At 40.6% G+C, this 12,506-nt stretch overlaps 1 protein-coding gene and 1 long non-coding RNA gene across 16 annotated transcripts in view; one reads left to right on the top strand and one right to left on the bottom strand.

The window, feature by feature from the left end:
- The window catches only part of RALGAPA2 (Ral GTPase activating protein catalytic subunit alpha 2), a 174,459-nt gene that overhangs the window by 122,721 nt on the left and 39,232 nt on the right, over positions 1-12,506 (top strand). For 13 of the 15 annotated variants that reach the window (XR_014513117.1, XR_014513118.1, XR_014513119.1 and 10 more), the window contains one exon: positions 1,780-1,907. Coding sequence is in view for 11 of the 15 variants with exons in the window: in XM_083448518.1 (XP_083304644.1) it covers positions 1,780-1,907 (128 nt within the window). In the remaining 4 variants the exon portion in view is untranslated. Of the gene's footprint in view, positions 1-1,779; positions 1,964-2,075; positions 2,172-5,318; positions 5,373-8,836; positions 11,033-12,506 lie in introns of those variants that run through there. The other 2 variants (XR_014513120.1, XM_083448521.1) reach the window with 2 other exon arrangements.
- LOC310681268 lies at positions 2,342-11,032 on the bottom strand. Its single transcript, XR_014513188.1, has 3 exons — positions 8,269-11,032; positions 5,123-8,223; positions 2,342-3,243 (listed from the first exon to the last, which is right to left on the bottom strand). It is a non-coding gene; the product is annotated as an uncharacterized lncRNA (long non-coding RNA).

Genomic DNA, 12,506 nt, shown 5'->3' with positions numbered 1-12,506 from the left:
GTGGCTGTATACTCCCAAATCCATGTCTATTCTAGATCCATGTCTAGCCCAGATCTCCCTGCCCCTTCTTCATGAAATTATTAAGCTTATCTGACTCAATTTCCAGTAATGGTTGCATTTTAGAAGTCCAGCCTTTGGATTTGGATTTTGGTTTTGTTTTCTTAACAATGCTAATAAAGGTAAAGGGTAAAGGGACCCCTGACAGTTAAGTCCAGTCGTGACCGACTCCGGGGTTGCGGCACTCAACTCGCTTTACAGGCCGAGGGAGCCGGTGTATGGCTTCCGGGTCATGTGGCCAGCATAACTAAGCCACTTCTGGCGCAACGGAACACTGACACCAGCGCAGTGCACAGAAACACCGTTTACCTTCCCGCCACAGCAGTACCTATTAATCTACTTGCACTTTTTGGCGTGCTTTCAAAATTTGTGGAAATGTCATTCGTAACTGGAAGTACCACTGTACATGTCTGCCTTATTAGGTTCTATTTAGGATAAATGGGTTCTATTATTAAGTTCTATTTAGGATAAATATAATAGAATAAGCAAGTCTTCAAACTATAATATCAGTTGCTGCAAGCATTTCTTTAAAAAGTTATTCAGTTATAAGGCATCTGAAAAGCTAGTCAGGCTTTTCTTTTAAAAATGTGTTCCAAAGCTAAGTGATAGTTTGCTATTGTATGATAGAACTAACTCTTTGAAAGAATTCTTGTTAGTACTTCATTTCATTAATAATAATAATAATAATAATAAATTTTATTTATACCCCGCCCTCCCCAGCCAAGGCCGGGCTCAAAGTGGCTTACAAGCAATAATAAAAACAAGATGAATGATTACAACTTAAAAACAAAAGTAAAATACAACATTAAAATAATGGAACATTAAAATATTAAAATGTAGCCTCATCGCAGGAGGAGAAGGAAAAGAAAAAAGAAAGAGGGAGGGAGGGAATCAAATTGGCTCCAAGCCAAAGACCAGGCGGAACAACTCTGTCTTACAGGCCCTGCGGAAAGAAATCAGATCCTGCAGGGCCCTGGTCTCATGAGGCAGAGCGTTCCACCAGGCCGGGGCCAGAGTTGAAAAGGCCCTGGCTCTGGTTGAAGCCAATCTAACTTCCTTAGGGCCTGGGACCACTAGGGTGTTGTTATTTATGGACCTTGAGGCTCTCCGTGGGGCAGACTGGGAAAGGCGGTCCCGTAGGTACAACAAAATATATATCAAACAAAAATATGAAAAAAGCCTTACACATGAAATGAGTCTGAAAATATTCTTCCATTATTTATACTTCACACCAATGCACTTTTCAAGAGCATTTGTTGCACATGAATTTTCATTTTACATCAAAGTGTAAGTGTGGCCAGTTGCAGTCCTTGGTTTGGCACTAGTTGTTTTGGAGATACCACAAATAGGCAGCTTAAACTGAGTAATTATTGGGAGTGAGCTATTGGACGTTTTTTTAAGTGTTTTAAACTTCTGGTGTGGGTGTGTATGTGTGTACACATACATTTATCTGTATTCAAGTTGAGGAAACATCCCAACCCAGACACTTGTACCCAAAAGATAATACGTAAACATTTTAATTGAATACTTTACACATTTGCTGATAAAAACTACTATGTTACATTGTCTCCATGGTTAGTCTTACTCAGAGTAGATCCATTGAAATTAATGGAAATGACTAACTTAAATTCATTAATTTCAGTAATTCTACTCTGACTTCCCTTAGCCTTTCATCCAGTGATAGATACTGATTTAATGATACAATGCATTTTATTTTGACAGGTACCATTTTTTGGTCCTTTGTTTGATGGGGCAATTGTGACTGCAAAACTGCTACCAACTCTTATCCGGGCCTCGTGCATCAATGCCAGCAGAGCTGTGAAGTCCCTTAAAACTCTGTATCAGAGCTTGTATCCTTTTCTTTGTTTCTAGTTCAGGACTGGGAATTACATCTGTTCACTTTGAGGTAAGTTTTCTACAAGAATATTTGGTTTTGTGAAAGACTCTGCTGAAACCATTAAGTCTTTGTCATCAATAGCTACTTGCCATGGTGAGCATCCTCTGCATATCACTTGCAGGGAATCTGCATAGCACTCTGACTGTTACTTGGGGAGAGGGCTGTCGCTTCCCCATAGCATCTGGTCGACTACTGTGAATGCAGGAGGCTGGAAGAGGTGAGCCTTTGACACGATACAACAGGATTTTTCTTACGTTGAGCAAAAGCAACATTTTTAGAATTATTCATGTTTGATTTTTGAACTAATCTGATGAATAAAGAATGTAAGGATGCATTTCACTTTGCAACATTTCCAGTATCAGCCCCTGTGGAGAGCAGAGCCTCCTTCCAGAAATTGGGCAGGGCTGGGGGGGGGTGCAGTGCAGTGCCCCACCAACCTCACTGCCACCCCAACCCTTCCCGGTCAGGAGAGCAGCTTCTGGATCTTTCCTTCTAAATTGGGAATGCAGCGTGGATATTGGCATTTGTATATTAGAGAGAACTTTCAGAATTCTCAGAATAGCAATGCAGATTTCATTTTATGGTAGAGACTATTTTGCTAAAAGTGACCAGAAAAATTTCAATCGCTGCGGTTGGTAGAATTGTAACGGAGCCAATTTAAGCCTTTGATCTTCCAAGCCCACAAAAGATACCGTACAATCACTAAATTGGCAATAAAATATTTTTTCCCGTTTTACCATATGTCTGTTTCAGCAGCGATATCGTAAAAGTCCATTTTTGTAAGGTCACAAATTTAAGCCGCACTTTAACTTTTTATAGTCGGAATTTGGAAAAAAAGTGCTGCTTATATTTGGGCCAATACAGTATATATCACTTGGCACGCTGATTTTAGAAGCTTTCTTCTTAGCCTGCTTGACTCACCTAGGCCTATTTACAAAATAGCTAAAATAGACCTGCACAACATGCAGCCTGTTGCACAGCCCCTAAGTCACATATTGTGGCCTGAAGGATGCTTGATAACCTGTCTGCTTTTGCAGTCCCAGCTAGGCAGCAAAACCAGGTGATTATCAACCTCCTAATAACCTGTCGTACATGGCTGGTTTAGATCACAAAATTTCTAATATCCAGTTGAATTTGAAGTCCTCCTTGACAATATTTGTACTTGAACTATCTATGGCCGCTGGCTACTGCTTGGGTGAGTTTCTGTTATTGCAGCCTGGAGATATAGACAAAGTTCATAGACTACTGCAGCAGTCTTCTGGATTCTTGCCCATTGTGGATGGTGGCAGCTTGAAATAGAGAGCGGGGAGGGGAGAATGAAGCACTGCCATCAGATCCATTAGAAATTACTCATTGAAGGAGAGAATGGGCTTCTAATGTTCTCAGAAGGCTGTGGACAGGACTATCTTGATGTTTCCTTTACTTGAACTGTCTGATCTGGGCATTTATCAGTCTGCACCTAGCTAAACAAGGTCTCCGAAGAGGGGTGGGGGTGGCTGTTCAGCTCCAGTTATTCCTGGATGAAACTGACATGGGTGCCACAAAATCAGTCTGGTACAGGTATAGGTAGGGATGCAGGTGGCACTGTGGCCTAAACGGAAGGTCAGTGGCTTGAATCCCTGTAACGGGGTGAGCTTCCATTGCTCTGTCCCAGCACCTGCCAACCTAGCAGTTCAAATGCATACCAGCACAAGTAGATAAACAGGTATCGCTGCAGCAGGAAGGTAAACAGCGTTTCCGTGCGCTCTGGCTTCCGTCACGATGTTCTGTTACGCCATAAGTGGTTTAGCCATGCTGGCCACATGACCCAGAAAGCTGTCTGTGGACTAACGGTGGCTCCCTCAGCCGGAAAGCGAGATGAGTGCCACAACCTCATAGTCGCCTTTGACTGGACTTAACCATCCAGGGGTCCTTTACTGTTGTTGTGTTTTTTTACCTAGGTAGGGAATAGATTTTGCTCGGTTGTTTTAGTGGCAGTAGAGGACTTTTGACATTTCAGCAGTGCACTGTTCAACGCTAAAACCCCTGCCGCCACCGCCTCTCGCTTTCCATTCATCATTGTTGCAGCGCCTCCTACAGTGCCTTCTCAACTCATTGCCCATTGTGGGTGAACCGGGTGTGCTCCCCTAAATCTGCTTGTTAGTGGGCAATATTTTAAGGTTCATTTTAATTTATTCATTCAAGTTTCTGAAAGCCTTGGGGTTCCCTCCTCAATCAAACTGATTTCTTCCTCTTATTTCTCAGTGTCCCCATTTTAACTACAATCCTGTTTACACTCACCACCTGAGTTTGGTTTTTTGAATATGTGATAGGTGAAAGTATTATAAATAACAAAGGGAGAAGCAGTAATCATATTTAAAATGGCACTGAAATATTATTTTGTTCATTATGAAAGAAAACATTACATGGACCAGTTGGTTTCCTTGAGCATTTCCACTTCTTCCATACTCGAAATAAATAGATGAGCTTGAGACACCTTTGTATGCCTAGATTCTTATTGATTGAGAGATTCTGAAACATGAATTATACAATACATTGTTGAGCTACATTTTTGTTTTTTGTTATTGATGCCTCAGGATCTCTTTTGAGAAAAAAGCATCCAATAGTATGGTGCCACTTGCGGAGCTGCTTTTGCTCTGCTAACATAAGAGAAGCGGAGACAGTTTTCACTGAGTCCCCCTACACCACCTGAAAAAATGCTGCAGAGTGTTGAGGAGAGTGTTGAGGGACTCTCCACAGCAACATGGAAGGTGGCATGGAATTAGAGCTGCAGGGGAAAGAGAAAACTGGTGAAAATTGCCTCCCCTTCTCTTCCGTTTCCAGATTTTTCCACTGGATCAAAAACTGTTCCATAACCAGAACGTCAGCATTGGATTTCACCCTTATACTTTCATGTAATTTTGTCTTGAATATATATATATATAATTGCAATCACTTTTTCCCATTCAGTTTATGGGACATGGCATTTTTCCCTTCCAAGATTATCAGTTCTGCCGTCATTGGGGGAGTATAATTTGCCTTCTGTAGTTTTCAGTCAGTTGTTGTCAGAAACTATGCATGTTGGAAATAAAATATGACTCAGAATTGTTTGTAACAATCTCACCGATCTCCGTAGTGTCCTGATGAACATTATAGTAGGTCTAATTGGTGGCATAAAGGAATACTGACCTTCATTTTGAAGTGCAGTTTCCCTGCTGGAGTAGATCAATAGCTGAGCTGTCTGTCACTGCTGCTCGCCTTCCGTTCTCACAGCGAGAACATTCTCCAGGCAGCAATCAATAGCTGTAATCTGTTCCAGCCTGTAATGACATGTGAAGCTTTTAGGGTGGTATTAACATTGGATTTTTCTGTGTATGGCCTGTAGATTTGCAAAGAATTATTACATTTCATAGAAGGCCTTCGTATACCCCTGCAATAGGTAGGCAATTAAATCCTCTGTAAATTATCTGCACTTGTTTTAGGTACTGTTCCTGTTTAGACCTTGAAATCTCAGATGAACTTCTAAGTCAGGCTTAAAACATTCACTCTTGTGTGTTTGCTTCTCATAATCTTTACTGTGAATTTTAAAAATCACTTTTAATGCTGCTGACCCTCCCACAATAATTAGCAACCCCCTCATTTAAAGAGAACTGATGAACAAAAAAATATGGAGGAAAGCCACCCAATAGGTTCAACTGTATTAGTAGACTCTTGGAAGTGCTGTTTTGTTCATGTATATATATACATACCTTCTGATCCATGAAAGAAAGTTCAGTTTCATACAAGTAATTCTCCTGCCATATTAATCTCTTTTCTTGAAACTCCTCTGCAATCCAGATACTCTTTGTGCTGGACTTGGGGTGGAAGGAATGTGTTGATTGGGCAGAGGTATCCTCCATCTGCAGTGTTGAATGTGCAGGTGGGTGGAGCGCTTCCTTGGGGTACCTGCTAGCAGAAGCCCACCAAAAGCCCTGAAACAGGCAGAGGCAGATTTAGGGAAGCGCAACCGGTTTGGTTGCACTGGGCATGGAGCCTCAGGAGGCACCCCAACTGTGATGTAGAATGAAAGGTGGGGGGGCACCAAATTTTGGCATTGCGCAGGGCATCACTGAAATTTGAGACTTCAATGAAACAGGGCAGAGAGGGGCTGAGCCAGCTATGATCCCGCAAAGCCAGAGTAAAGCAATATATGATTATGTGTAAGATCTTTATTTCATAAATTGCTGCAGATTGCCTCCTGATCTGGACTGGGAACCTGTCATGGGAGTTAGAGGGCTTTAACCCTTTTCTTCCAGTGAAATCCAGACCTGGATTGTGGCTTCACACCTGCAATCTGCATTAGGAAAAGTATCGGGAACATTTTACCCTTCCAAAATGCAGACGCCAGGGTGGGTGGATTCAGATTGGGACTACAATGGGAGGCAAAGGATTAAAGCAGAGATGGGGAACCTCAAGCCCCAGAGGTGAAATGCAGCCCTCCAAGCCTCTCTGTCAGACCTTTGGGACGCTACTCAAGCCCCAGCCCCTCCCCAGCCACTGGCCCTGCTCTGCATCCTCTTTTGAGAGTTTTTGCCTAGCTGGAATGTGTCCTTGAACTCTGATAATGCCTCTTCCTTGCCTGAATGGAGGCTAGGCAGGCAGAACATGCTGAGCTGATCCAGCAAATCAGGCAAGCTTCTGAATTTGTTCTCAGAGCTTTTGGATACCCTGATGTTCTGCATGGTCAGTTCTGTCTCCAGTGAACTCCAGTTCTTAGTCTGGCCACTACAATTCTACTGGCCTATGCTGGGGTCACACGACTGTAAAGTTCCACCGGCATACTTATCCAAACAAAGCAAGTGAGGTTTCAAGCTGATGGGTTGTCAAACTGAGGGTAGTCCTCTAAGAATTAGAGAAGAAAATCTTCATGGATGCTAGCCAGTCTTCAAGTGGTCCAGGGCACATGGTTTCTAGACAAGTATGAACCATCAAACCAAATTAGCAGAATAAAATGTCTGTTCCTTTTATTTAAATATGTACATTAATCTAACATAATATTGAGATAAAACCACAAATGTTTATTTTACAAGGAGAAAATACTTGCAGGCATTTTGCTAGGGAGCTTAATTATGAATAAATAGTAATTAGCCCTTTTCTATTCAATAATTTCTTCAGTTCCTTCTCTTCAACTTTCTAGGTGCCCTGGCACTTACAATCCTCACCAAACTATGGTTATCATTGAGCTGTCTCTCCTTCCATTTAGATTACCAGAGAGAATGTTTCAGCATAAGATATACCCTCCTGTTGAGAGCATATTAATTAGGGTTTTGCTAGCTGTTCTCCTTTTCTGACTTTTTAAATCAAAACGTATTTCTACAAAAAAACTCTAAACTGAGTAAATGTTCACGGTTTTCTGTCATCTGCTGCTGTTTCAATGCCATTTTGTTTCATTTTTAGGCTGCCTTCTTTTTAGGTATAGTTTCACTTACTATTCTACTCTGTCAATAATCACACGCTCAACAGGATGTAGTCAGGACACTTAGTATGCAGCTGATTTGGCTATGTGATTACATCATTAATAGCAAAATAAGCTAATTCATAATGTGGGAATTTCCTGAATTAATGAAAAATCCCCAAGGTGAAATATATTTTTCAGTGTGAGAAATATTTGTGAAAGTGCTCTACTGCAGCTCAGCTGAAACACATATGCTGTAGCCCAAACCTGCACCAGTACTTGTTAATGTAAGAGTTATTATAAGAACAATTAAATGTGAATTCTCAAAGCTTAAGTGAAGAAACAAACTTTTAAAAACAACAACATTTTTGTGTTCTTTGCTAATATATTTACTGCATATTTCCTTATACTGCATAGTGTCTACATTTATTTTCATTCTGGTTCAAAAGTGACCACCCACTGACCAATTTACTGTTCAATTAAAGTATCAAATGAGAAAATGAGTGCACAGTTTGAGAAATATTGTTTGGGTTGAGCGTATAATTTTTCCATACTAAACTAGCATCAGCTTGTGTTGAAATGAGGTTGCTTGTATAGTATGCATTCTTGCTACTGTATTCTTTATAGCAGCAATCTTATTTTGCCTTCTTGGGAGTAAAGGCAATGTAGATTTCTCAGGTTTTATAATAATGAAGTTTTTCATTCCTTCAAAACATTGAGTTTCAGTGAAAGCATAGTAAACATAATAAAAAGCATACAAAGATCTTGTCAGGTAAAATGTCTTCACATTTTGTCAAAATCCAAAGTCCAGATTATGCATGTTTAGGATAGAATGAAATTCATGTAAAATGTTTGACTTTTTAATTTGAATTTTACATGAAATTCATGTAAAATGTTTGACTTTTTAACCCTTTTCAGCATATATGGCATTGTTGATGCTACTACTAAATGACTAATCATTATAATCCTGTTGTGTTAAAATGCAGTCAATTGTGAAAAATTGCAATGCATTTACTTCTATATGCATTAGTCCTTTCATTGTCATGTTATGAGTTTTGTTTGCTTTTTGCATTAAAATGTTTACTTGATCTAGCTTAAGTAATTATAACTGTGATGTTGAAACAAGCAAGACATGCATCTGCTTCAATCTAAGCCTTGGCTAAGGCTTTACTGACTCAGGAATGTACCATTTTATTTTATTTTACTTGGAAAATGAAAGAAGTTAAGGTTAATATGCTTTCAATAGGATGACAGGAACAAATTCTGAGCTTCTTGAACAATATTTATCAGTTTCTTAGTTGTGTGAACTAATGCTTAACTCAGATTCAGTATTTATGATTTCAGGAAGAAAAATCCCAAATGTTGGGCTTCATGAACTGCATAAAATAAAGTGTTTTTTAATGTCCCCCACCCCGCTCCTTTGAGGCTTGCACTGGGGTTTAGCTCACACATTCTCATTAACATTCTAGCTCTGTATTGCCATTGCTTCTTCCTAGCTTACCAGCTGTTCCTGCTGCTAGTTACAATGTCTGATGTGTTCAGATCACTGGGTTCCTGTACTCACCGCAGAGAAGAGACAGTCTTTCCATTGGGGATATCCACGTGTCTGCCTGTCAGCAATGGCACCGAATAAAGTAATAGGTCCTCGCATGGCATATGGTGTCTGGGTTCATACAAGATGCAAAACTATTCTGCCGCTAATGCACAATGACTCATGGCATTGCTAATTTTTCTAACAAAAGCACACTTCCACACCCACACTTTTAACCCCTCAGGCTAAAAAGCTTCTGCTTTAATCACAAATCTTTGCAAATGTAAAGAGTGAACTTCTTGGCCAAATGTGAAAGATTTGACTGTACATCTGACTAAGTGAAAAGTGAAAAATTTACTCAAAAGGAAAGTGTAATTTTAAAAAAAATCTAAATCACACAGTTATATTAGAGATTTACATATAGTTGACTAGCATTGCTCCATTGTGAGTAGCAGAAGTGGATTTATGTCATTATAATACTTTGGAAACCACTTTCCCACAAACTATCTTTAATAAGAGTGAGTTTCTGCAAATGAAGTTTCCAGCTGGGTATGTGTGCTTATACCCAGCCACCTTTTTAAATGGGCAGTCTTTACTGCAATAGCACAAACCCTTGGTGTCACTGCAGCTAACAAGACATCCAGACCATGGGGAGGAAGTCATAGAGGCATAATCGTCCCCTTGCCAGGAAAGCAGGTCCACCCCACATATACAAACTTGGCAAGTGCCTGGGATGCTGAAATTCCAGAAGTGCCTCAGCTATGTAAATGCACTGAGGAGGGAAAAGTTGCTGCCTATTCTTTTGAAGGAGATAATGTAGAGCTATATTATCAGTTTTGCTCATACTAGAACCATTGAAATTAATAGGCATGCTTATATTAGGCTTGTTTGTTTTAATGAGTGTACTCTGATTTTTAAAAAAATTGAATACCACCCCTTGACTTTACATGAATGGTAAGAAGTTGTGCAAATACGTCACTTTTCCCCCAGAGGTTGGGATGGACTATTTATTCTTAATTATGTTTTGCGTTGCCTGTTGTTCTTTGTTTTACCATGCTTGACATATTACAATGATTATTCAACCCATCTTATAGGTATCTCTAATTGTGATTGATGTGTAATCATTCATTTTATTGAGCTCATTAAGGACTGCAAACCTCTGTACAACTTACAGTAATTAGAACCCAGATAGCCATTCCATCTGTTCCACAAGCACTGTTTAATTAATGAACTCTTAATGTGTTCTTTGCCCTATAAAAGACATGTAGTAATTTTCCAATTGTTGAATAGGACTTCAATGCCAACAATTTGTACAAGTTTAAAACAATTTTTTGGTATTAGTATTCTTTCTCACCTCCTGCTCCCCCTTCCACACACAAAGCAATGTTGTTGAAGCAAAGAACATCGCATATTCACTGTAGTTATAATGTGGATCTGCCAGTTACACCATGTACATTTTTTAAAAAATACAGTGCTGTGTCAATACCTGAGAGAACTGTCAATACTGATAAAGGAGACTTGACAACATCACTAAAATTTAAAATATTTCCTTATCCAGGTATTCTTCTAGTATGAGATTATTGTCAGAAGGTAGCTCTGGTTCCTGCTAGGATTGGAGAATTGGTTATTTTCAAATCTACATTATTAGTATTTCCCCCCTGTATATGCAGTACAATCAGATCTTATGCAAGGGTTCAGTTCCAAGGGTTCTGCATATACACAAAGAATTGTGTATACCAAAACCGGGGGGGGGGGGGGGAGAGAATCCTCCGTCCTCCCAGAACCACGGCCCCAAGCAGGCTTTTCCCCACCAAGCAAGAGCTTTTCATCTCAAGACATTTCTAGGGCAGCGATTGTGCATGACTTTCCTATGAAGAAAGTTTCTTCTCTGACCCAAATAGCCAAATAGAAGAATTGCCAATTCAGCATAACAGTCAAAAATAAATAATTTTCTGTATCAATTCAATTCCATTGAGATTAGATTGTATATGTCACTTACCCATAAACACTCGCATTCAAAGCAAGCCACAATACGAGGGAGGGAAAAAACAGAAAACATAGCAAATTAATAAACATACAAATTGTGTCAATATAGCAGTACAAAATTTCAGTATGAGTATAATAAAAAATAAAATTAATGTATAAAAACAGCAATAACAAATTTTAACAATGCCCCAAATATAAATACAGATATGTTGTGATTATGGCCATCACAAATTTACACAGGAGTTTAAAAATTAACTGTTTATGCATAGAAGCTTGGCCAGCCTTCTCCAACATGGTGCCCTCCAGCTGTTGTTGGGCTCCACCAGAGAAGGTGAAGTTAGGATGGATCCTAGGACCCCTCAACTCGGCATAAATTAACCTGGCATAAATTAAGCCAGCAAGAAGGGCAGTGTAACTCAAACAAGCACTATTTTAAAGGATTGTTTTCCCTCTGCTGGACTTGGGATGACTCAGTCAGCAGTCACCTGATATTTAGCCTTTGGCCCAGTTGGGGCATATTGACATAGTTTGATCTCCTCCCTTTTGACTATCCCCGAAAAGTTTGGAGGGTGACAACAAGAGAACATGCCTTTTCTGTGGTGGCTCCGATTGTGGAATGCTCTTCCTAGAGAGACTCGCCTGGCACCATCATTACATGTCTTTAGGTACCAGGCAAAAACATTCCTCTTTACCTAGGCCTATGGCTCTTAAATAATCTATGGCCTGTGATATTTTGACGAGTACACAACAACAACAACAACAGCCTCACTGCTAAACAGAGTTTGGCTCTGTTGGTAACTTTATGCTGGCTAAATTTACACCAGCATGCTTTACTCTGGCTTCAATCATAGGATTGCTTCCCCAATGTACTTTCTAGTCCTGTTGCTGAATCTGTATTTGAACAATGAGGTTAACTGAACATAGAATTTTCATTTTGAGACGTTTTCCTTTTTTAGATATAGCACTATTGGTGTTTGATATGTGGTTTTAAATGAAGACTTTGGCCCAGTCTTCTTCAGCATTTTAAGACCCACAACACACTTTTATAATGTACTTTCCTGGCAGTAAGACCAGGGGTATAGCGTGGGGGGTGCCAGAGGGGCCGCGGTCCCAGGCTTGGGCTTTTGAGGGGGCGCAAAGCAGGCGCCCCCATGCAAGTGCTCCCCATTGCGGCCCCACCAGTGCTCCTCTCACAGGTGTCGGAGAACAAGAGAGAGAAGCAGAAAGGGAAACGCTGAGAGAGAAAGGAACTGCTTCCACGGGGAAGGTGATTCGGTGGGAGAAGGGCAGCGAGAGCCTCTCCAGCGCAGGCGAAAGAGCAACCTCCTCCCGCGTTCAGGAGGGGAAAGAGGCGGGGAAATCAGGGTTATGCAGATGTCAGGTAGAATCATCCCTCATGGATGTGGCACATTGCAAGGCTTTTCCTTGCTGCAATGATCATTTGCCCCTATGTGTATGTGTTTTGCTTCACACCAGCACAGCACTCCTCTCCCAGGCATCGGAAGGCAGACTCCTTCACCTTCTCGCTGCATCTTGGATCTTGAAAACAGCAGCACAGCCCAAGCCTGCCATTTGTCCGCAAGAGTAAGAGGCAAACCATTCTGTGATTCAATGGGCTGCTG

The sequence above is a fragment of the Podarcis tiliguerta genome, assembly GCF_965153285.1.
Source record: "Podarcis tiliguerta genome assembly, chromosome: 7".
NCBI lineage: Eukaryota > Metazoa > Chordata > Lepidosauria > Squamata > Lacertidae > Podarcis > Podarcis tiliguerta.
The sequence above is the reverse complement of the archived record's forward strand: the minus strand, read 5'-3'. Positions and strand labels throughout refer to the sequence as shown.